This window comes from Vigna umbellata, chromosome 1 (genome assembly GCF_029865625.1).
Source record: "Vigna umbellata cultivar VRB3 chromosome 1, Vumbellata_1.0, whole genome shotgun sequence".
Classification (NCBI taxonomy): Eukaryota; Viridiplantae; Streptophyta; class Magnoliopsida; order Fabales; family Fabaceae; genus Vigna; species Vigna umbellata.
This window is the reverse complement of record NC_142165.1, coordinates 68,530,185-68,555,847: the sequence shown is the minus strand read 5'-3', so window position 1 is coordinate 68,555,847 and position 25,663 is coordinate 68,530,185. Positions and strand designations below refer to the sequence as shown.

General features: G+C 29.3%; 2 protein-coding genes across 2 annotated transcripts; both read right to left on the bottom strand.

Moving 5' to 3' along the window:
• Positions 1-9,173: 9,173 nt before the first annotated feature.
• Positions 9,174-10,909, bottom strand: LOC124843062 (large ribosomal subunit protein eL34). The gene is made up of 4 exons (XM_047319691.2): positions 10,751-10,909; positions 10,557-10,636; positions 9,587-9,696; positions 9,174-9,490 (listed from the first exon to the last, which is right to left on the bottom strand). Exons 1-4 carry the CDS (start codon positions 10,827-10,829, stop codon positions 9,397-9,399), a joined length of 363 nt encoding a protein of 120 aa, XP_047175647.1. The 5' UTR covers positions 10,830-10,909; the 3' UTR covers positions 9,174-9,396.
• Positions 10,910-17,514: 6,605 nt separating this feature from the next.
• LOC124843059 (uncharacterized) lies at positions 17,515-21,151 on the bottom strand. The gene is made up of 5 exons (XM_047319688.2): positions 20,588-21,151; positions 19,107-20,479; positions 18,537-18,950; positions 17,983-18,209; positions 17,515-17,899 (listed from the first exon to the last, which is right to left on the bottom strand). The coding sequence occupies exons 1-5, from the start codon at positions 20,755-20,757 to the stop codon at positions 17,642-17,644; spliced, it is 2,442 nt and encodes an 813-aa protein (XP_047175644.2). The 5' UTR covers positions 20,758-21,151; the 3' UTR covers positions 17,515-17,641.
• Between the last annotated feature and the right edge of the window lie 4,512 nt (positions 21,152-25,663).

The window sequence follows — 25,663 nt, the reverse complement described above, 5'->3', positions numbered from 1 at the left end:
TTCTGTTGATTCTATTGTTTTATTTCTTTTATTCGATTACTTCTATAGTTTTTCTGTTCAATAATAATAATAATGATAGTAATGTAATTATTATTTTAATAATAATACTAATAATTATAATAGTAACTTCAATTTTATTTTAACATAATTTCCATTATTTATACTTAAATTTATATGACATTTATCTTAAGAGTCAAATAGAATCATTTAATATTATCTATTAAAACATATTTTTTTAATCTATCGTATCCATTAAATTATACACAAATTTTTATCTCAAATCTTCTTAAATTATACCATTTTTCTCTTAATTCAATCAACTTCACGTTTACCTCATTTTTTTTCTCAAATATACTCAAATTCATTTCAAATCCACCTCCTTTTATTATTCATCTCTTCCATTTTATAATGTTACAGTCTTCAATCCAAGAAATATTACAAATATAACGTGTTTTCACCATTTTAAGAACTAAAATAATAAAAAACAATTAGGAATGTAATGAAAGATCCGTTTAAAAATGTAGCAGTTGGGTGAGGTATTTAAAAATGTTCTAATAATTCAAAAAGAAATATTAATTTCACTTAAAAAATACCTTAAGAACCTAGGAAATAGTTTAATATTAGTAATGTTTTTAATAATAACACTTGATTATTTTATTTATAAAATGTTCAACAATAAATAGATTTGACATTAATTGAGTTTTATTTTATAAAAAATCAGTATCTTTAGAAAACTTTTTTTCTAGAACTTCCTATGCCTTCTTTCTAAATTATTAAGTTTGTGTCTCGTTTGTATGACGATCAAAGACCATCAGTGGGTTTACGATAAAGAGGTCTACAATTATGATCGATAAGAATCTCAAACTTAGTAAGTTCATTTTTTTGTTCTATTTTTGAATTAGTTTAGTATTTTGAGGCTTAAAATAGCTCAAATTGAATCTTTGTTTAGTTGTGGTCGTAATTATATGTTTAGATATGTAATCTGATATTTGTGTAGGTAACTAGAGTATCTTGTTAGAACTAAAGCACTAAGAGCAACTTTGAGTCAAGGATATTCTCTCACCAACTAAGGAAAACTAGTTTTAGTTTAATTCTTACTAATAATTAATGAAATGTGAATTATATGATGATGGTGCGTGATGTATGGAATTGTAGTATTAATTTGTTTGAAGTAATTAAAATTGTTAAATAAGATAAATTGGTTGGTTTGAAGAATTGTAGGTTGTGTTTGGCTTATTTGATAGTGTTATTAGAGTTACATATGTGAAATTTTGATTTGTTAGTGTTCTTGTCTCTAAGATTGATAAATTTGACTCAATTGGGTTCAAATAGTGCATCTAATAAGTTGGAATTGACTATGATTTGTAAAGAGAAAAGAAAAACACTTTGTGAGACTAAAAGAACATATTTATCATTCATTAGAGTTATGTTAAAATCTTTATGTGTGAAATTGTGATTGATGATGGTTTGACTTTAAAGATTGGTAAATTTGACTATATTGGTATCAGATGGTATATTTTAACTGGAAACACTAGTTTTGATATGTGAAAATGCATAAAAGTACCCCTTGAAGCCAAGAAAATAGATTCACAAATTTGTCATGATTTCTAAGTTGTGCAAACTTATTGGGCGAGTCAACTACTCGTTGAGCAAGTGCCAATCTGGGTTTAGTAGAGAGGTAGGGAAGGCTTTCTCACTAGACGAGCCAACTTCTTGTTGGATGAATTGGGTTTGCCTACTCTGAGTCATCTCTGAAAAATTTGAATTTTTGCTTCGTTAACCATTGGATCGAACTAAACTTTTAACAGCTAGTCCTAAGCATATGAATATTTACTGTGATAATTGGATCTTGTGGATTGGGAAGTGACCTATACACGTTATAATTATAGCTCTTGAGAGATATGAGTGATTGAGTAATGACAGGTGCAAGTCTTAGGGTGATAGTCAATACACCACTCATTTGGAGGTTATGTCTATGGTTCTTAGTATATGAGTAGGCTATGAAAACCTTTATGATTGAATGTTGATTTTATGATTTGTCAAAGCATTGTAGTTATTTTTTCAATTTCTAAATGTATACTTTTTTATATTTAAAAATGATAAGTTTTAAATTATCTATAGTTTATTCTATTTTTTGTGTTTAATTGTGGTTTATCCACCTCCAATGATCGTATGTTATACGTGAGTGGAGGATAGTGCAAGTTGGAGATATGAGTAAGATGATGATTGATAGTTTGTCGAAAAATAATTGTTGCGTAGATATATAATTTTATATTATATAACTCTTTTGTGTATAATGAGAAATTTTATATATCTTGAGAATTATCCTATGTTTCATGAATAATGATATATTTTATATACTTATGTGTTTTTTATGCCTAATACTATGTATTAATCTAATTTAATTTTGGAGGAGTTATATTCTAAAATTAGGATATAATAAAAAAAATAATGAACGGATAAAAATAAATTAAATATTAAAATTTATAAACAAATAGGAAAAGTGAAAATTAGAATTAATTATTAGTGGTAATATTGGTGATTTAACTGCGTTCTAATTATTCTTGAATTTAAATAAACCAATATAAAAAAATTAATCTATGACAACTCTCCATTCTGGCTTTTCTCCTGGTTGAATAAGTTATATAAGATTAACAAAAGAAAAATCATTCTTCCTGTAAACATTTAAGTAAAAAATAACGTTTGTTATTTGTTAAATATTATTAAATTAAGTATTGATGATATTTAATCTTTTATTAAATATAATGTGATGTTAAACATCTTTTAAATAAGATTCACTGATCATATAATATTTATTAATATCTTTTTTTAACACTCCAGACAACTAAATTTGTCATTATGCTATGTGTAATGTCCTGAAAAATAAGGGAAGGGTTGAGGAGTGTTTTAAGCTAATGAGACTAGACCCTTCATATTAAAGTGCACTGACCATTAAAAGTAGAATTTTTTTTTAAGATGTCTGGTTCATTGGCCTAAACCCCAACCTCTCTCTAAACTCTGTTCTTCTTCTTTTTGTTCTGCCTTCTTCTTACCCTTTCACAAATTTCAACCGTTGCATTGTCAAATAGGTGGTGTTCATGCGTTCCCGGAGTCGAGAGCTTCCCATCCATCTGATTAATTTCTGTCTTGGGCGGGTAAGTCATTCTTTTCTGTTTCTCCATTTCTCTTGAACCTAGGGCATGCAATTTTGCTAGTTGCATGTAGCCAGTAGTTTTCCCCTTTAGATTCTCTGCCTATTCTATCTCTAAGAGTTGTTTTTGTCTCCACTTTAGTGGGTTGTAGAGTCTGGGTGTGTGCTGGCTGTGTAAGGCACTGTTGAGGTCTTGTTGTGAACTGAGTTGTACTGTTGTTACAAGGTAAGGGGAACTAGTTATAATTTTTAAATTTGTTTTGTTTGAATCTGTTTTATAAATGGGTATACATGTTGACTGTTGAACTGATGTGTTGTTGGATTGTATTTTATATTTTAAGCATGTTGGATGTTATGAACTGATATGTGTGGTTGATGAGACTGTAGTGGTTTGTTTGGGAATCGATTTGGATGAACAAAAGGGCTGTAAATTGAACATGTAGGAAGGGGATGGGGTGAGATTTCTGTTTAGTGTTAATTTGGTAAACAGTTCAACAGTTAAGCAGAAGTTTTAGGTTAGTTCAAGGGAAGTGAGGTATTGAAATTGGGCATTTGGGGTCTAGAGCACAATAGGACAGTTTGGCAACTTAGATGGGTTAAATGTAACTTGTTAAGCACATAAGGAAGGTATAAAACATGTTAAAAACAATAGAATGGATCTTAGGTCATTAGGTTGTTGATTTATTGTAGAGAGTGAAGTGAGTTTTGATCACATGAAAATCCTTAGAGGAATGTTAGAAATCACATAAACAGGCTTAACTGAGACATAATCACGATCTAAAGGTCTTAGAAAATGGGAAAGAGGACTAGAATTGGTCTAGAGGGTGCAAGTGGGCATAATCTGCAGAATTGGGCGTTCTGCAGATTATGCAGACTCGCTATGCGAATTGTTTCGCATAGCGATTCCTTGCAGGGGATTGGCCTTTGTTTCGTCTCCCGCTATGCGACGTGGGTGCGTTATGCGAGAGACCCAAAGTTTGATACTTATTCAGACTTAATTTGCAAGGCGAGCTGGATGAGTGCGCTATGCGAAAAGCGCCAGTCTCGTCATGCGAGGGTGGTGCGCTGTACGACAAGTGCTGGGCCTAGTTCTCTGAATTTTCTCTGAATTTTCTCTTGTGCTACGTTTGATTAGTGTGTTCTTTGCTTTGTTTGTGAAGCATTCTTTAACATCTATAGTATTGTATTGTGATGTTCAAACAAGTATGTGGATTGTAGCAAAAAGTGTATGATTATAAAGTGGTGGAAATATGATCCAAGTTGTAAACCAAGTTCCATCTGTGTAAAATCTCTTGGTGAGATTCTTAGTGTTTAGAATGAGAGTAGGAGCTCAGTCTTGGGAGTCATCCTGAAACTCCAATTGTTTTTCTTTTCACGTAGAAAGGATTGCACCATGTGGTGAGGAGTAGCGGGAGGTCTTAGTCTTGGGGGCTTCCAGTATGCCTCAAGGCTCGGAACAGGCTAACCTCGTGAGTGTGGTAGGGTGGGGAACCCAAGTTTCATAAACCACCACGAGTGCAAGACCCGTCATAGCTCGACCATCATTCTAAAGTCCGGACGAGTCAAGTGTAGTATTCAACATGTTAGGATGTATGTTTTAAACTGCTTTGATTAGAGTTTATCCTAGTATGTTACATACTGTTAATTGTATATTTTTTTTATATAATTAGCTCACACTTGCTTGTTTGTGTTCGTGCTATATTTGTGTGTGTTTCCTCTTGTGATGTTTTCTCTTTATTATATATGCATGTCGTATATTTTGGAAAAGTGACAATGAAACGTTTTGCTTTAAGTCAATTTCATAAATAATACAATAACTACAATATTTATTCAATATAATATTTTAATATATTTTTTTATTAGCAGAACTAATAACAAAGATTTCAATAATAAATATTATTACACTTTCTGTTCAAGCGAAATTTATTGATAATACATCAATTCCAATATTTAGTATCTTATTAATATTATTTAAAACATATAATAACACTTCTTACAACTATAAATTTGTCAGATTTTAATAGTGTTCTGTTTAATTTATTTTATTGATAGCATATCTATTTAAATGTTTTTAAATTTCATATTTAATTAATTTAAAATTATTAAATGTTTATTAAAAATAATATTTCATTAAAAATGTTTGTAAATTTATTAAATATTTTATAAAAATGTCATCTCAGAAAATTTTAATAAAGATATTAAATTTACTAAATGTCATGCAAAAAAGTAAAGTGCAAATCAAGTTGTACTTATTTAAATCATTCTTCAAAACCCAATTACTTAAAAAAAATAACCAAAAAGTGTTTAAAAAGTTGAAACCGATCAAAATCTTTTTTTTGTAAAATTTGTCATGCAATTATTTAATTATTTTTTATTTTAAAATAAATAAAAAGAAATAATTTATTTATATAAATATAATATATATTATATGTATAAATTAATCTAACCCTAATAAATTCACTTGGCTTAGACTTATTTTATAGTTTGATTATATATTGTAATTTATTAACAAATATGAGAAAAAAATAAAATTATGAATAAGATAATAATTATAAAAAATCGTAATAGGTCTCAAAAAATTTCTATTATAAAATATTTCATAATTTTTTAAAGTGGTATATTATTTTAGAATAAAAATAATAATAAATTTAAAATTGTATATTAAACCAAATCAATTATAGTATTTATTTTGTTATATAATTTTTAACTGAATTTTAAAAGAAAACATTGATTTGGAAATATCGAACCTTTAGTTTCATTTAAAGAGGCTTATGAATTTGTTAAGAGTAATCAATATACTAAATACGAAAAACAACCTAATAGATTGCGTTTATGCAAAAGATTAAAACTTTCGAGGTTAGACTTAACTTAATACCTCTCTCTTGTAATGTGATAAATATTTTGCCTTTCAAAATTAACATCTGTTTATTCGAAACCCTAATTTCTTAAGTGAAAGTAACCTAAATTTCTTTAATAAGTCTCAATTCCTTGTGTAATTCAACCAAATGATTTGTTTTAAGCTCAATGATTAAAAGATGACCAGATAAAACCATAACCTATTCCTAGATATATGACTCATTGGTTGTTTTGTCTCAAATCAAGACAATGAAAGTATTTTTCAATCACTAAATCCTTAAAAATATATGGTTATTATCCACAACAAACATGAGTCATAGAAATAAGGGTTAAATATGTTTTTAGTCCCTGAACTATCAGACGATTTTGTTTTTAGTCCCTGCTCAGAACTTTGATGGTTTTTAGTCCTTATAGTTTTGAAACTCTGAGTATTAGTCCTTAAAAATGGACGGTGTTAAGTTTTTGTGGATGTGGCAAACGGCGATGCCACGTGATCACTGATCTCTGCCTTCACTCTCTGCCACATGGGATGTTTAACTGTTGAACTGAGATTAAGTCAAGAGCACTTCGTTATCTTTTATAAATGAGATTTGAAGAAGTTGGGTTCTTCTTCGTGGCTGCAGCTGGGGGCAAAGAACTTGGGTTCAGCATGTTGAACTAAGTGGACTCGATGGCCCATGTGAGAACTTTGGAAACAACGTCAATGTTCATGTGGTTGTTGCAACAGTATGTAGATGTTAACGACCAAACCTACCTGGGCGGAAACCTCAATGTTTCTGACGCCGACTCGTTCCAAATCTCACTTTTTGCTATTCTTCACATTTGCATCCATGTTCAAGTTCCCTTCCTCACTACGAGGAATTGGGGGCACTCATTCTAATCTTCCCTCCTCGTTCCCAACATTTGCTATTGCCTATGGAAATTGCACTTTCTCTTCACAGATCCCAAACCCCACTTATGGGTTCTTCATCTCCTGGGAACCTTTCTTCTTTAGGGCGTTGCTTTGCCTCAAAGGAAAGAGATTGGTGTCACCCGTTTTCCCGGATATGTTGTTCCTCCATGTTGAACTAAGTGAACATTTCCTTCCACTTTTTTCGCTAGGAGAAAAGAAGCCCAGCTCAAATGTGGCGTTTGATGAAACGAGGTTTCCTTGCGGTGGTCGTTCCGTGAAATTTTCTCCAATTGAAAAAATTAACTTTGCCCCAATTAAGAACCCTAATTAACTTTGCCCCAATTAAGAACTCTAATTGCCCAATTAAGAACCCTAATTGTTAATTTGATTTCAATCAAGAACGTGGCAGAAAGAGAAGAGGGCAACTGGTATTTCACGTGGCAACGCCGTTTGCCACCTCCACAAAAACTTAACACCGTTCAATTTGAAGGACTAATACTCAGAGTTTCAAAACTATAAGGACTAAAAACCATCAAAGTTCTGAGCAGGGACTAAAAACAAAATCGTCTAATAGTTCAGGGACTAAAAACATATTTAACCCTAGAAATAAAACATTAATATTAAAATACAAAGAAAATTATATATATATATATATATATATATATAATGTTGTATTATATATTTATAATACAAGAGAGTTTAATGAAGTTACATCTTTCCACAACATAAAACAAAGACTTTAGCCATTCATAAATGAAAGAGAAAGAAGAAATTATATAAAAAAACAAATAAAAAAAAAACTAGGTTGAATCTAACTCTCCACCCACTGTGAAAGAAGCTTGTTTTCCCAAAATCTACATCTCAAAATGTTCGGAAAATAATTTAAATTTTTTATAATGGTTAAATTAACATCAAATTTGATTAAAACAAAGCTTTAAGTACTCCAAAATATAAGCTGATAAATTCTATAAATATAAGTACATAGAGCATTTTTATCAAAATACGAAAATTGAAACTTGTTTGAATTTGGTTAAACATGTTTTGTTAACTCTTCTGAAATATGATTAAATTTGTAGTGTTGTTTCTTTCGTGAATGTGATACTTGAAACTTTTAAACAATACTTATTTTAAATTAAATAAAATTGTTCCATTTAATTATATAAATTAATTGGTAAAAGAGTGTGAAATACTCCGATTTTCCTTTATTTATTTTGATATTTATTGTAAACGTTTTATGTGATGGGAGATTAGTGAAGGAATCCTAACACCTATATTTCCAAGAAGAAAAAAATCATACAGCTCAAAGAAACGTGGGACCAGTAATGAAAAGTTCTATAACATTCAAATATTAAACACGTTATTCTTACAAGTTTCACTGCAGTTGTATTATGTGTTAAAAATAGTTATGCTTAATCTATCTTTTACACAACAAACTATCAAATATTTAATTCACCAGTTCATAAATAGCACAATTTCATAACTTATTTAGTTATTTAATTCCATAAATCTTATAACGAACTTGGTATACTAAAAATAATTTGACTACTAATTATTCTCTAATTCAAAGCATAATTTTGGAACAACATTAAATACATAAATATTTGTTTTTATACCAATGACAATCATAAGTTCTAATCATCAATTTTTGTTTAGCAACATTGTTTATGGATGAACTCGTAACATATAAAATACATACTAAATAATTTATTTAACTTAATTTCTCAAGTCTTACCAAGCATTTTACAAAAGTTCACTCGAATGCTAACATTCTTAAAACAAGTGTTCAAAACGATATCGCTTAAAACATTACTGTAGAAAGTCCTATATAAAAGTCCTCAAACTTTCATACTAAACATCTTCTCTAACCATATTTACATACTCGAAGAGCAACGTTTTTTGAGGTTGTTTATACAAACAGATTCTTGTATAAGCAGTTTCATTTGAAACCAAAACAACCATTTATGGGAGTATGATATTATATTGCAATGCGGAAAAATAAAACTACAGAATATGTAGTAGAATGCAAACAGAAGTCATATTCATACAAGTGGTATCTTCACCAAGAAGATTCACTACTAATATGCAATGCCTACGATCATCCCCACAAAATTTGGTATACCAAATATTATTTTACCTACCCACATAAGTCGTCTAAACTAGACATGCATCTACTAAAACCATTGGTATTAGTAAACTTGCCCTTCCAAACTTTAAAACCACTGGTTCGTTTGGTAAAATTGCAGTGGCAAAGGAGTGTTATTCTAGATGAACAGGTTTAAGAGCAATATTAAATATACTAACAGAAAATCGATAATCCAACAAGAGAATCGTGACATCCAAAATTGTATCATAATGGAGTTGTCGACAAAGTTAACACTAGAATGTGTTCAACAAAGCCAAGCACAAATTAACATGGAAACAGCTCTAATAATAAATTTCATGCTTTACGGTAACCACCAAACCTAAAATCTCTCAAAGATTTATCGCTTCCCTAAACTCAGCTCTTCAATGCCTGCTTTTCCTTTGCCTTTTGGATCTTTAGGACCTTTTTCACAATCTTTTGCTCTTCAACCAAGAAAGCTCGAATAATTCTACAGAACCGGACACAAAATTGAGCAACGTACTCTATCAATTTGCGCAACGAAAATTAAACACACCACAGAATAAGAAGATTGATCAAAACAAACCTTTCTCTAACAGCACTTCCAGACAACACACCTCCGTATGCCCGGTTCACAGTCCTCCGGTTTCTGGATAACCTGGATCTCTTGTATTCTGTAGGCCTTAAATGTGGAATCTGCAATTAATAGCCAAGCAAGTATTAATAACCACCATATTATGCTTTGCATCATTCATACATAATCTGCTACCAGTCAAAGAAATATGGACCATGCAGAGAAAACCGAAGACTCCTTTAAAAAGAAAACCACAGAAAAATAATGAGGGAATATAATTCAGGAAATAAAGAATACTCTCAAGCTTGGTGGATGGCCCCAAAAAGTATGCCATACGCCTAGCGCTAAAAGGTCGATTAGGATAACGGTAAAATAACATCTAGCTTGCTAACTGTAGAGAGTAAAATAGTTAAAAATGTTGAAAACAAAAACTAGTAGCAAGGACGTTGGGACTCTTAAAAGTATGCATCATAGGGCTTTCTAAATCAAACAGTATAATCTTTGACTTTCACTAAGAAAGTAAAGTTTGAGTAAAACCAATAAAAAAAACAATCAAATATTAGCAGTATTCTTCTGCTAGCGTTAAGACCATTCATTATCAAGACAAGCATTCTTTTGGAACAATTTTTCTCCAGGTCCCAAAACCAAAATAGCCTAATTTCCCGAGTGTCTTTGGCCCTTTGTATACCTTCATACAAAAGCATCCACTACATAATACATCAGAAATTCTTAACCCATCATATCTTGCTGATGTACCAGATCAAAAAAGGTTTATCTGCACACTAACTACTTTAAAATTCCAATTACAAAGATACAAGCAGAAGCACGAACCAATATTTCCCAAGCACATTTACAATCTTTTCATCATCAGTAATTACTAATTCAATCAAATCATGTGTCACATAGCTTTCAAAAGAAAAACATTTTAAAGATCCTTTTCGAGAAACAAAATCCCCATGTAAGAAAAAAAATTATTGCATACCCCTTGAATCCTCTTTCCAGTGACAGGACACTTGGGTCCACTGGCCCTCTTCTTCGTGCTCTGGTAAACCAGCTTACCACCTACATTTGACAATCAAACACCGCACGGAGTTACACTCAACCGAACCCTGGCGAGCAAAACGGCACAACGTAATCGAGATAAACGACTGTACAAAGCTGGTGAAGAGAAATTACCGGGGGTCTTAACGACCCTGTGCTGGTTGGATTTTGTGGCATAGCTGTGGCGCTTGCGGTAGGTGAGACGCTGCACCATTGTTTCCGATCAGCTTTCAAAACCTAGGGTTTCTCTTCCACGGCTAGCAGGGAGGAGAAGAAAGAAGAAGCGCAGGGGTAATATATAAAATGAGTGTTTTTTCACGACCTAAATCCAAGGGTAGAAAGAGGATCTGCATTGGATGATATTGGACGGTCACGAATTTTACACGTCACACGTCAGAAAAAGGATTAAATCTTGTACATTTCTTTATAATACATGTAGTGTGTGTGTATATATATAGGTTTTTTTTTTGTATATACAAATTTTTATTTTTATTTTATTTTTAAAATATAATTGGTAACTAATTTTAAAAAATATAATTTTTATCTTATTTTTTAAAATTAATTTTATTTTAAAATATTTAATATAAAACTAATTTTTTTTCTTTATTATATTTATAGTTTCTGTTAAAATATTTTTTACTATTTACATAACTTAATCAATTTACATATATTGTATTAACTTATAATACAATTAAAAACACTTAAAAAATATGGACGCATAAATGTAATAAGACTTGTGTTTATTTTAGTACAAAATAAAATAGAAATTAATGTGTGTGTGTGTATATATATATATATATATAATAATATATATATATATATATATATATATAATATATATATATATATATATATATATATGCAGATAATTATTTTACTTAATGTTTTATTAAATTAAATATTATAGAAATATATAATATTTATATATTAAATCTATATTTATATATAAAGAATTTCTTTTTGGTACACATATTTATTTTTCAATTTTACTTTTTAAATAAAAATTAAATTAAATTAAAATAATTATTTTACTAAATTTACCGATTGTTAAAGTTTTAAAATTTTTTTATTTGATCTTTTTTTAAATTAAATATTTTTAATTAAAAAATAACATATAAAGTACATAAAATTTATTTATAATAAAGTTATAAAAAAATATTTATTTTTAATTTCATAATTATAATAATAACAATGACAATAACTTTATTATTTTTTATTATCTTAAAAAATATGAACATACACTAGTAAATAATAATAATAATAATAGTAATATTAATTATAAAAATTAAAGTTACTATTAAAAATCATGTAAAATATCTTATTTTAACTTTAACTTAAATATTATTTACATATAATTATTTAGTTTTGTTATAAAATTTTCACAAGAGCCATAGTGGCCACTTTTAACAAATTATTAATTACCAATTATACGAATATTATAAATTACCATATGTAATTAAAATGATTATACGTATATCGAAATTTTTAGAACTTTAGAATTAAATTAAGAATTTTTGTATTAAGATAATATTAAAACCAATTTTAAATGGTACAATACTTTGCTATTTACATATATGAACTTTTTTCACATATAAGACTTATCAAAAATTTACAATTTTCCTTTTTAAATTAAAAAAAAAATAGCTTCAAGTATGCATAATGATTGAAACTCTAAATAATAATATGCATAACATCATTAATAAAAAATAATCAATATTATTATAATTGATTATATATTTTGAAAAAATTAATTAAAAGTGAAAAATTCTTCTTAAGAATAAATTGTATAAGAAATTAAGTATTAATAAAATAAAACTTTAGCAATTAAAGATGACAATGATTAATATATAAGTAAAAGTTTTAACTAAACTTACAAATCTTAAGCTTAGATCTTCACACAAAAAATTCATCTCCTATGTCAATTCTAAATAGGTACCTGAAAATAAAAATTATTGATATAATAAATAGTTAGATCATTTATTTGAATTAATAAATTTTCCTACACCGAAATATGCATAAATGTCATAAGGTAATTAAATTTTTATTTTATCTCTAAATGATAAAATTTGATTGATAATATCTTCAAGAATTTATTTATTTATTTGTAAAATTTGTAATTGGTTTAGAAGATATAATTAAATAACTCAACTTTAAACATATCATGAAATAACTCAACTTCATAAACTACCACAGGTTTGAAATGTTATACGATTAATATTTTAATGTACATCTCGAATAAATATTTGACTATCAAGAATATTGTTTATATGTTCTAAAGAAGAGTTTCAAAATTTTCAAAAGAAGATCTTGATACATGCATAACCAACCTAATTTAAAGAAGTGTCATTAGTAATGTTTAGCATACTTATTCAAATACATGTGATTTCACTCATCAAATTGAACATAATAATGGAGTGTTGACAAAAAGTCAAGCAAATTTTTTTAAAGTTTTAATACCAAACACAATGTACAAATAGTCAGTTACAATAAACATTTTTTAACACTTATATATAGAAGCTCATCATTAGGGTTGGGCAAAAATAACTGATCTGTACTATACTATAATTAACTATACTATATTATACTTAAAAAAACTGATCCACTTTTACTAAAAGTTCAGTATACTATTTTATGGTTTAGTTTTTAAAAACTAAACTTATAACACTTTCGGTTCAGTTAACTCTGAGAACTGTATCTATTCTTTTCTCTTCTCTAGTTCTCGTTCAATTACTCCATCTTGTTAAGAAAACGTTAATATTAATAAAAAAAACCGTTCAAATAAAAAATTAATAATGAATTTTTTAAGACAAAATTTTTTTATCACAAACTTTTATATTCTTTTATCAATAAACATATATTACTTTTTAAATAATATTATTTTAAGTAATAAAAGTAAAATATATTTTTTAAAATTTAATTTTATTACATATTAAGTAATATAAATCATAAAACAAAAGACTATATATAAAAAATAATACTTTAAATATACTATATTCTTTAACATGTTATTAAATATGTAAAAATATGTTAAAAAAACTTTTAATGATATTAAAATGTGTGTAAGCGCATGCACTAAAATAACTATTTATTTTAAAAATCAACTTACTTTAAAATAAATATCAATATTATTATTTTTAAATGATAGTATTTTACATACTAAAACTAAAATATATTTTTTAACGTTAAATTTTATTAAATGAATATATAATGAAATATCATAAAAAAATAGTAATGTAGCAAAAATAATTAATATTATAGAAATATCAAATGACAAAAAAATTAACAAACGTTTATTAAGAGTAATTTTTGTAGTATCATCTTTTATTATATATAATAATCAATAAATATTAGTTTAATTTTTACATAATAAAATATAAATAATAAATAATTGATTAATAAAACAATTTTACGAGGGAACAAAATAAATATAAATAAAAAATTATTTTAAAATAAAATAAGTAGATAAAAAGATAAAATAAATTATATACACATATAAAACAAAAAATATATAAATAAAAAATTAAAAAAATAAATATAAAAGTAAAATAATATTCATGACAAAATAAATATAAATAAATAAATAAAAAATAAAATAAAATAAAATAAATAAATAAATAATAAAATAATTTCCATACACATATAATAATAAAAGAAATATAAATAAAATAGAAAATAATAATATCAAATAATTAAAAAGTTGATTTGTAAGACACTTATGAATAAAATAAAATAAATATTAAAATAAATTTCAATTAAAAAGATCATGTATTGTTATACTATTCAGTTTCAAAACTAGTACAATTCAGTTTAAAATTAATATAGTTAGTAGTTCAGTTTAGTTTATATTGTAGTTTAGTACAATTCAGTATAGTTCAGTTCAGTCCAGTTTGATAAAACAAAAAACAGTTTAGTTCAGTTTGTCTGAATTGTTTTACAGTTCAGTTTAGACAAATTAGTTTTTAGTTCAGTACACATTTTAGTATTACAGTGCAGTTCAATTCTATTTGTCCACCTCTACTCATCATTCATATTAGTATATATTTATGAAACCGTTACAAAAAGAATTATTATGTGTACATAAGTTCTTGATTCTTTTATTCTTTAAAGGTTATAGTGCTTAAAAACTTCATATCTCAGATAACAGTAATATGTTATTTTTTACCGTTGTGCTAATTAAGAAGTCAAATTTGTTTTTGATAAAGCTTTGAAAAGCACGTTTACTCTGACAAAAGGACTATCCTATAACAGAAATATACACCAATAGCCAAAAGAAAACAAATCTTGAGACTAGCTATGACAAACAGTCATTTTATTAAATCTCAAGACAAACATCGTCAAAACGACTATATTATCAAGGTGTATAAATAGAAAATAAGAAGATGATGAAGATGAAGGAGAGATAAACATGAAGATGTATTATCATCAATTGAGCAAGAAAATCTCTTTGAGCTATTAAAGAAAAAGTCCCTAACCAAGGAATAAAAAAAGAGCTCCAGAAAAGAAGAGAAAAAGAAAAGTCAAACAACACTCTTGAGCTTCATTGTATTGTTTGCTTACTTTTGTAAGATAAGAGAAAAGAGTGAGGAGAGAAACACCTATGAGTGTTCAGACTACATTGTTGAGGAGAGAAACACCTATGAGTGTGTAGACTGCAGAGAATCGAAACACTTGCAGCTTAGCTCTAAAAAGTTAAGGAAATCTAGGCAACATATAAGAAGATACTGAAATTGTCTAGTACTAGAAGTGGTGTGAATACTTAACTGGTCTAGGATAACTAAAGGTTAGTCGTTAACTAGGGATACCAAGAGTGGTGAAGACTATTGCACAACCAAGAGTGGATGAAACTCAACTAGGCGGTATCAGTGGATACCAGGAGAGCCTAGGGATACTAGGAGTAGTGCGAATACTCATCTAGTCTAGGGTAACAAGAGGTTATTCGCTAACTTAGGATACCAGAAGTGGTGTGAATACTCATCCAATTTAGGGTAACAAAAGGTTATTTGCTGACTGAGGATACCAAGAGTGGTGTGAATACTCATCTAGTAAAGGGTAATTAACAGTTACTTGTTGATTAAGAAACCATGAGTGGTGAAAATACTCAACTGGTCTAGGGTAACTAGAGGTTATTCGCTGATCAGGGATACTAGGAGTGGTGAAAAATACTTCACAACCAAGAGTAGGTGATACTCAACTAGACGATGTATCATAGTGATACAAGAAGTGTCTAGCGATACCATGAATGGTGAATAATATTACGCAATCAGAAGTGAGTCAAACTCAACTAATTAGAAGAAACAACGATTACTCAATAAGACTAGGAACACCAAGAGTAGTTTAAAACACTCAATTGCACTTCATTGAATATTTGATTAATCCCTGTAAGTTAAATTGGAGGAGAACTAGATGTAGCTTTAACAAGTGAACCGGTATAAAAATTGTCTGTGTGCTATAGTTTTCTCTATAAACAATTGGCTCTTGATGAAGGCAATTACTCTAAACGCTCAAAGTTAGCATCAAAATTTTAGCTGGCGTTTATTCCTTTAACTTGTTATTGCTTAAACATTTATTGGAAAATATTGAGCTAGTTCTGTAAACGATCTTCATAAAATTGCCTTTACAGTTAAAGCACAACTAACTCATGAGTGTTACGTACATCATACTTAGCCCTTTAGCTCAGAAAAAATGTTATGAAAGCATTATTCAACCCCCTTCTAGTGTTTTCCCTTCACTTCAAAGACATTTTAAGAAAAGATGATGCAATTGATACAAGATCACGAGCAACAGAATGAACACGTACGCCAACAAAAAGAGCATATGAATATTATTTTATGACACATCCAATTGAAGAATTTTACCTTAGGTCCATCTAACCCTCGTAACAATGGAGATGATGTAGTGACTATTCTAGTGATGGTAGTTGACATCAACCTTAGTTAAGTTTAATTATAAGATGAATTTAAAACTTGCTTATGTATTTAGAACTATTTTCATTTTGATTTTATGTTGGAACATGTAATATGGAAATTTATACTATTTTTTACTACATTATACATTTGAATTTATTGTTATTTACTATAATTAAATATTCAACATTTATAAGTAAGTGAAAAAATTATATATAAGCAGTTGATTTAACCACCAATTTATTCATTGATTTAACCACCGATTATTATTTTAATTAAATTAAAAATCGTATCTATTTACAACAAATTTAACAAAACCATTTTTATTAAATTAAAATCTGTTCTTATTGGTGACCGGAATTTCAATTGCAAAATTACTTTCCAATAATTAATGGTGATCAAATTTTTAATAATCAATTAGCGACTGAAATTTTGATGGTTGTTGAACGATCAATTTTCAAATATATAACTAATTGATTTGCAATTAAGGTTTTTGCTTCTATTGGTGACTAATTCAGTTACTAAATTTTAGTGTATATTAAAGATAAATTGATTCATTTTATTCAACCATCAAACAAAAAATACAATATATACAAAGATTTGATGATGGTTAGTTAAATTTTCAACTCATTGTCTAGAAGTTGATTAAAGATAGTCGTAATAAAAAGATCTAATATTTACCATTAATTTTGTAAAGTAAAAAGGAATTTGAAACAGGTTTTTGTCTCTAAAATAAAAGCAAATCAAATGGCATATATTTTAGGTAAACAATATAAACTTAATATAATTAAGAGGGCCTTTTATTCTTTCATAACAATATGCTTAATGGTGAATGGTGAAAGTTGAGTCGTTCATACGCAGTTATATAGGTTAAAACCTTTGTTATTGTAGCTATACTAAAAAAAAGTAATATAATGGCTAAGTTAACAAAATATAACGAACAAAAAATGTTAAAGCAAATTCTTCCTTACACCTCCCCTCAAACACGCACTACAATGAAAGCAAATTTGATCCTAAAACTGATTTAGTATTTCATCATGTCAACATTATGTATAACATAAAAAGTGTTGTTTCTGTATATGCTAGTGTGTAATTTTCTGCGAAATAAATCCAAAAGAATTAATCAACAAGGAAAAAACAAAAGAGAAGGCTCCACTTGAACCTTTCTGCCAACAAAATCGATTCGGTTCAACTTTTCATTACACCACATTAGTTGATCTTTTCTCAACTTTTTCATGTGTAACACCCTTGACACCAATCTCAATCCCACTTGAGCAAGCAACTGTTCTTGATCAAGTTGAATATGATCTTCATTCTGTTTTTGGAACTTCCTCACTATGCAATTCCCACTCCTTACAATGTCTTTTAGCTTTCTCTCCTTCTGCAACATTCATGATCAATCATAATCATCTTACAGTGTCAAGCAACCTATTAAAAATGTAAATCTTTCAAGAAAAAACCAACCTTTTGCAATTGAGTTCGAACATTCCCAAGAATTTCTGAAACTGCTACGTCCTTGAGATCAATTCCTGTTTTATGAGAAGCTTTGATCACATTGCCATAATCTTTATCTGCTCTCACAAATTCCCAAAACACCTGCATCGACTCTTTGATGATTGTTGCCAACCTTTCGCTATTGATTGCATACTCTTCACCCAACTTGATTATTTTCTTGTCTTTCGTATTGTCATCTGTACAAAGTCATAAGAGCATAGTTAATTACAAATATAACATCTCACTAGTTTTTGTACGTGTACTTTTTATTAATTTAAATACTTTTTGTTGGTTCATAATTTAAAAAATTTAGTACGATGTAGACATATCATTACATATAATCTCTTATTGATGTGATATACTTAAAAAGTAGGGCATGCCCTTCTTAAATAGTAGTAAAGATAATTAAAAAAAATAGATAAGTTTAAAAAATAAGTTATAAATATACATTTTCCCCATAAACCTACATCAATAATTCGCAATCAAAGGTGTAAAATTAGAATTGAAGTTAAGCTTTTTGTTACCTTTAATGGGTGGAACTTGCAGCAGGTTACGAATGACGCAACGGTTGTTGTTGTAGTTTTGAATCCTTGGACCTTGATATGGTTCATCTTCCAAAAAGCGTTGCATGAGGACATGAAATCGTTGAAATTCAGCCGCCACAAGATTATAGCTGCGAGGCCATTGAGAATCATATTGTTGTAACTCTTTAACTTTCTTGTGCTGCCAACACAAAATTTCCCAGGAGAGACAAACTTGCCCAACATACACCAATTCCAAATCTCCGTGCAGATCTTCGATAAACTTCAGTATAGGATCAGATATCTGATTCAGTGCCTTGCGTGGCCACAAATTTTGAGATATTAGTGGCTTCATGCTTTGGACGGTAGATTTTGGGATGATAAACAATTTTGGTGGGTCTTTTAGTTGAAGAAGTCCTACACACAGCAGAAAAATCCGTGATGCAGTCAATCACTAACCAAGAACAAGTTTATTGCCAAAGAAATAAATGAAAAACTCAATGAAAAAAAAAGATCATGTCCCAATCTAAGGTGAAATGCATGCAAATGAAATGAAATTAAATTGGTCCTCACCAATTGCATGCATGGTCTGGTAATTCAGAACATCCAGTTTCCGAGTTTTCTCTGCATAGCACCTATAAACCTTTTGAATTTCAACAATGTGATCTTTGAATTCTATCTTCTTTTCTATCTTCAGTGGCTTTAGATCCTCAACAACTTTTGGAGACTCTGCTTCTTCTTCCTCTTCTAAAATAGTGGCAAGCCCTCCTTGTCTGGCATTTTTAAGTTCCATTTTCAATTGTTGCACTACTTCATCATTCTCCCATTCAAAGTCATCGTCATCTTCTTCTTCTTCGTCAAAATCTGATTCATCCCATTTATCTTCCCACATGGTGTCTTCTCCATGGTATGGAGAACTTTCCTTTTCAGTTTTGTCCTCAACAAGATCAAAATTGTGATCGTGTGAGACTTCACTGTCATGTGAATATTGAGATTCTTCACGAAATTCATATGTATTTTCCTCATGGCTCTCAGTATCAAATACTTCACAAAAAGGGCTAGAACTGAGAACTTCAAGTGTTACCGAATAGTCATTGTTGTTGTTGCTGCATGATTCTGACCCAGAATCAGATTGAAACGTGCTATCGTTTAGAATGTCATCATCAAATAAATCACTTGAACAAAACGCTTTACATTGAGAGATTGGATCAGAAGTGAAAATGGATGTGATGTTTCTCAGTTCTTCTTGAGAAACAAGGCCTTCCTCCAAATGATGCTCTAAAGATTCAATTTTTGAAATATTTTCATTACTGGAAAATAGATTATGGGAAACATTCGGAGCTATAAAATTTTGACGGAAACTGAAGGTCAGCATACTTGGTTCTTCTTCCAAATCACTGGCTTCAAAATTTGTGAAGAAAGAACCTTCTTCTTCGTCTTCTCGAAGTAAATTGGAATCTGCCCCTGCGGAAACAGAGCTTTCTGTTTCATTTTCATTTATTTTGTTGACATCTTCATGAACACACGAGACGGCCTCCATGGAAACAGACCCCTCTATTTCTCCTTCTCTTCTTTTACCATGTTCATACACATCCAAGTCTTTCTCCTCTAAAACAAAGCACTCTGTTTCTCCTTCTAATTTCTTTACATTTTGATGAAAACCAGAGTTTATCTCCCTTAAAACAGAGGACTTTGTTTCTCCGTGTAAATCATCAGCATCTTCATGAATATTTACATCGGAGTCCTTCGCAAATAAAACAGGGCACTTTGTTTCTCCTTCTCTTCCATCAATTGCTACATAAAAATTATCAAAGATCGGAAACAGCAAATTAGCTAACTCCTCTGCGATCCCGTCAATGTTAGAATCTTCAATCTGATTTCTCTTGGTTTGATCGAGTGGATCATGTTGAATAAGGTGTTCGCTTTCCCTGTCTTCTGCATGAAATCTGAAACATGAAATAAAGGAATCATTATTCAATTTTCCAGTTTCTTAGCAAAATAATAAAAATAAAAACTATAAATAGAAATAACCCAAACGAGAAAATTCATCAAACCTGAAGATATGTCTGAGAATCAAACCCAAGGAATACAGCACATAGTTGTAGAAGAAAACCCGAAGAGAAGCCAAAGCCCAAAGCACGTTTTCATAAACAAAACCATTTGCAAAAGACAAGTTGATAGATTCAATGTGTGTTTTGAGCATAACGAGGTTCCTAGCACCCATCAATGCTCAACTAAGCGGAACCCACTCCACCACTTAGATTTTATTCTCACTTCCAGAAAAATTTTAAACCACGTTATAAGAAGGAGAGTTGGGAGCAAGAAAATTTGCCCATGGAACGAGTCACTATTAGACAGTGAACTCTCCTCACTGATGCACACCCAAATCGGTGGCAGAATAATATCTTGGCATAAGTTGATTTTTGGGCCAAAATATGCGAGATTAGGCATATATTTTGTGAGAAAGCAACAAGAGGGTTTTGCTTTTTCGAAATGAATAAGAATCTGATGTGGTCGATTGAAATAGCTGTACGAACGGTTTGCAGTTTATGTAACAATTTTGTGGTACATTTTCTGTGTCTATTGGGTTGAAACGTGTTAGATGTTGGGACTTGTGAAGGTTGGTTAAAGTGACTACTGTGCTTGGATTTAAGGCAATTTGTGAGACATTTTTTATTGGGTTTTCTTCGGTTGGACTCAGTCGGTGATCTTTGGATTCATCAAGTCAATGGTTTTTAGCGGGTGTGGAAAGTTGAAGTTTTCTTCTTCATGGATTTGGGTGAAACAGTATTATTAGAGTATCACTTTCTGAAACTAAGTCCAAAACCTGCCCCCACCTGCAAGTAGAAGCAATGAATGAAGAATTCATTCAAGAAAAAACGTACCTTGCCCAGTAAATACCCCTCTTTACTCACTTTATTTTCTCAGTAAAAAGGTAAACTTTCTTTTAAACACACCACTTCAGGAAATAACATGTAAAAATTAAAGAAAAATATATTTTGCCATATATTTGTTTTTATAGTGTTTCGACACAAACGTATAATTTTTTTATTGATTTTATATTTATTACTTGTTGTATTAATATATAATTGTCTAAACATTAACAGGTGAAATGACTGGTGGATTTAATGAGAAATTAAATGGTGGATTTACTGAGAAATTAAACGATAAAATTGTTGAAAAATACATAACTTTTAGAAGTTCACTAACTTTGTTAAGGTTCATGTGTTTGAAGAAGGTCCACTGGTTTTGTGTAGCAGTCTCTTGCAGTATTAGCTGAGGTTTCATGGCAGAAATTGAAGACCTGAACCTCATATACTTTTACATATTTTTTTTGCCATCATATTTTTTTTTATCTTTTATGATAAAAAGATTTTTTTTTATAATTAGTTTATATTTATAATATGTATCAAATAAAAATCAATATTAATATATATCCAATCTATATTAATATGTAACATTTCTCGCTACTTAAACACCTTGGTGAACCCAAAAAATTTATTAATATTATATTCACGATCGCACTAACAAGCCAAAATCTGAGAAATAACGAATACCTGGAATGCAGCAGCGTCTCTACGAATGAAAAATTAGCTTCAAATTTCCTTAACCAAGACCAGTATGCTTGATTACCTTCAAATTTTTCAAATAAGTAATCTTTTTAGTGAAATTTCAATTTTCTTTTCTCTATACCTCTTGCAATTTTATAATACTGAAATAGAATTTTTTAAATTTCAAGATTAATACAATATTCTTTTCGATCCGTATTTCTTAAAGTTTTCAATTGGTGAATTATACAGTTTTAAAATTACAGTCTTACTAATAAAAATATTAATATCTAATAGTATCATATAGGAAGTCAAATTAATGATAAATATTGCTTTAAAATATTTAACAAATTTAAGGTCTTAAATGATTTGGAATGTAACACAAGTATTGTTTTATTTGGGGAATAAATTATTTAAACGTTTGAATATATTTAAATACATGATTAATCAATCATAATTATATATTCCAAGTTAAAAACGTATAATATCCTTAAAATATAAGTGTGGACAATATTTATGATTATGTCACCAGAAATGTGAAAAATAATTTGCCGGCATTTCTCATCTGAAATGTGAAGTCTTTTTTTGGATGGTGGATGTCACTTTCATACAATCAAAACGCTCTTTTATGGTCATAACAATCATTAAATTATGAAAAACACTTCTTTGGGTGCAATGGTTATATGAATGAGTAACAAATAATCATCCAAATAGTTTGATGACATTGCAAGTATTTATTTTTGGATTTATATTTTATTTCTATTTCTATTTGTATTTAAATTTAACTTACGAAGTTTAAACAAAGTATTTTTAAATCTATAATATAATATAAAATACTATGTTTAAAAATAATTAACATGTCAAGACGAAATGATTGGAAGTTGATTTTTTATTACGTATATTCTCTTAGGATTAAATATATTTTTAATGCTTATACAACATTTATTTTTATTAATCATCTTCTCAATCAAATTAACCAAATAATTATTACACATCTTACATTAAAGGGGAGACTTTCAATTATATACCTTATACCTTGATATTCAATATTTTTATCCATGAGATTTAAATTTATATTTAAATTAATAACAATAAGATTAATTTATAACTTAAAAAAAAAAACTCATGGTATAAAATAAAAATGAGTTTTATGAATGATTAATTATTTTTATGCTATTCAATTTGACATGTTAAAAATGTTTTCCATCTAGTATTAAAGTGAAAAAACATATTAATCAATATAAACAACTCACATATTAATCAATATAAACAACTCACATATTAGTATGTAATGAAATATATTTAACACTTAAAAAAATTAATAAATGAATATAATTAAGTTAAAAAAATTATATCGATATTTAAAGAATGAAACATATCAAAATTTTAAAAAATAACGAATTTTAATTTTAAATCAAAGTTTCAAAATTTAGAGACTAAAACCATACTTAATATATTTTTTTATTATATCTATCTACATTTACAAAATTATTTATTTCTCATGTAGTTTATTTACAAAATTATTACAATTATCATTAATAATAAAATTAAAAGTATATTTAAAATCAAGTGTAATTATAAAAAAAATCACCATATACATAATGTTTAGGCTATTTAATATATTAATTAATTAATTTATTGAATTACTTCTTTTATTATTAAATATATTCTGTAGATTCTCTTTAATTTGAGATAAATAATAACCAATATATAATAATCAAAGTGATTTTCTATTCCTTCTGGATAATTTTACTTTAAAACTATATTGTAATATCCCAAAAATACAGCAATATACTATATGATAGAATAATTACAATTAATAATATCTCAATTCAGTCTTACACTAAAAGAACGTACGTGCATGGCCGAACGGCCTTACAGAAAGAGTTTCTATAATTAAACAATACATAAGTACGAGTTTGACCGAACGGTTTACCAAAAACCAGATACCGAACGGTCATACATGAAAAGATGAGAAAGTGGCGAAAGACCGCCTCATTACTGCTACTCTAATGACCGAACGTCCTAAGGTTCGGTCTTAACTTCAACTTCGACCAAATTCTCTTCTTCCAGTGCATCTTCCAACAGCGCGTCCCCTTCTGCTCACATCCACACGGATGATCATTGCAACGATAAGACGGACGTACAAGACGAGACAACACAAGAAAAACACAGGGTAAGCTTATGTAATTTAATTCATACATACACATACATTTCAAACAATCCAACACACAAGATAACTTTCATCATACGCATCATACAAAGCCTATCACTAGACTGACTGTCCGGACTGTATGAAATCTGTGTAGCTACAGGCGTTCGTGCACCCGGGTGATGTAGTAACTGGGATACACTCAACAGTTGCCACCCGAGGTTAACCCTATCTGTCCAAAGTACCCCTAAGGACTAGGACCTCCTGTCGTTCCCACACATGACCTACCTTCCTCTACGTGAAGACGAGTACCCACGGAACATCAAGATGAACAGCCAGCTTAGCATGCCCACAATCATACTTTACCAATTTCAGTATTCAAGCATGAGTCGTTCCTCCCCGGAACGCTCGTCCAAAAACTACAACCTTTCCATATCTCATTATCTTCATTTTTCTTTAATAATCATCTTACTTAACCATTTCACACCAAGACCCGTTCGGAGACCATTTACCGAACGTCCAACCCTGACTCAGAACGAGACTGAACAATTTGGAGCGAGACCAAGGGCCTCAAATTCCAGAATAAATTTAGACCAAGAGGTTTACTATCGGTTTGAGAAAGAAACGAAGTACAATCTAATATCACTGCCAATGAATAGAAAGAACGTAACTTGCAAAATGAGTCAATTAGATGAATTGATTCTTAAGAACTTTAACCGAGCATCTAAAAAGAAAACTATACTCAGCACTAAAGCTCCAGGCCGAAGCCAATAGACACAGACACTCCAAGAGATTCAAAGAATAATACATAGAGGAATTCTCATGAATAAACCGAGCGTTTTTGAGGACTTAGATTATTTAGATTTAGTATTAAGAAATACGAATGTCAGTTAAAGACTGAACACTATAAGGAGTGAACCTTAGTGGTTTGAACGAATGCTAGTATTAGAAAATTTTTGTTTAAGGAGATAGAAAGAGTGCCTGGTGTAAGACCAAACACTTTATTAGGATGAACACTTGATATAAAACCAGGTGTTACTAACAAGATATCAAGACAAAACTATGCTTAGTTAAACGCTCAAGCACAGTCTTTCGAAGTGTAGACGCTCGTCCTCAACTAGGATTCTTCACAAATGAAAGAATCCACTACAACTCTCAATTCACTAGAAAACCGAACGGTCAAGGACCGTTCAGTAACGTACGTACACTTTCTTAGGAAATTTCTTACCAGAATCGTTATTATTCAAATTCAGTTCTTAACATACAGTTTCATACCTTTATACATTCACACAATAATCCATTTTTCATATCTCATAGCATCCAAACATAGAAATTTCATACATTTCATGCATCATAACATAGCACACTCATTTTTCATATCCAATCAAATCAACGAACGCTCATGCAACACATAATCATATAAATTAAAT

Bases quoted from the DNA above. Each gene is read 5' to 3' on its own strand.
- LOC124843062 (XM_047319691.2), bottom strand. From the start codon at position 10,829: ATGGTGCAGCGTCTCACCTACCGCAAGCGCCACAGCTATGCCACAAAA. The intron at 9,697-10,556 runs GTATGCAATAAT...TATTAATTGCAG, and splicing joins CTGGAAAGAGGATTCAAGGG to ATTCCACATTTAAGGCCTAC. The intron at 9,491-9,586 runs GTTTGTTTTGAT...CCGGTTCTGTAG, and splicing joins GGAAGTGCTGTTAGAGAAAG to AATTATTCGAGCTTTCTTGG.
- LOC124843059 (XM_047319688.2), bottom strand. From the start codon at position 20,757: ATGGGTGCTAGGAACCTCGTTATGCTCAAAACACACATTGAATCTATC. The intron at 18,210-18,536 runs GTAACAAAAAGC...GACTTTGTACAG, and splicing joins GCAAGTTCCACCCATTAAAG to ATGACAATACGAAAGACAAG. The intron at 17,900-17,982 runs GTTGGTTTTTTC...TGAATGTTGCAG, and splicing joins TTCGAACTCAATTGCAAAAG to AAGGAGAGAAAGCTAAAAGA.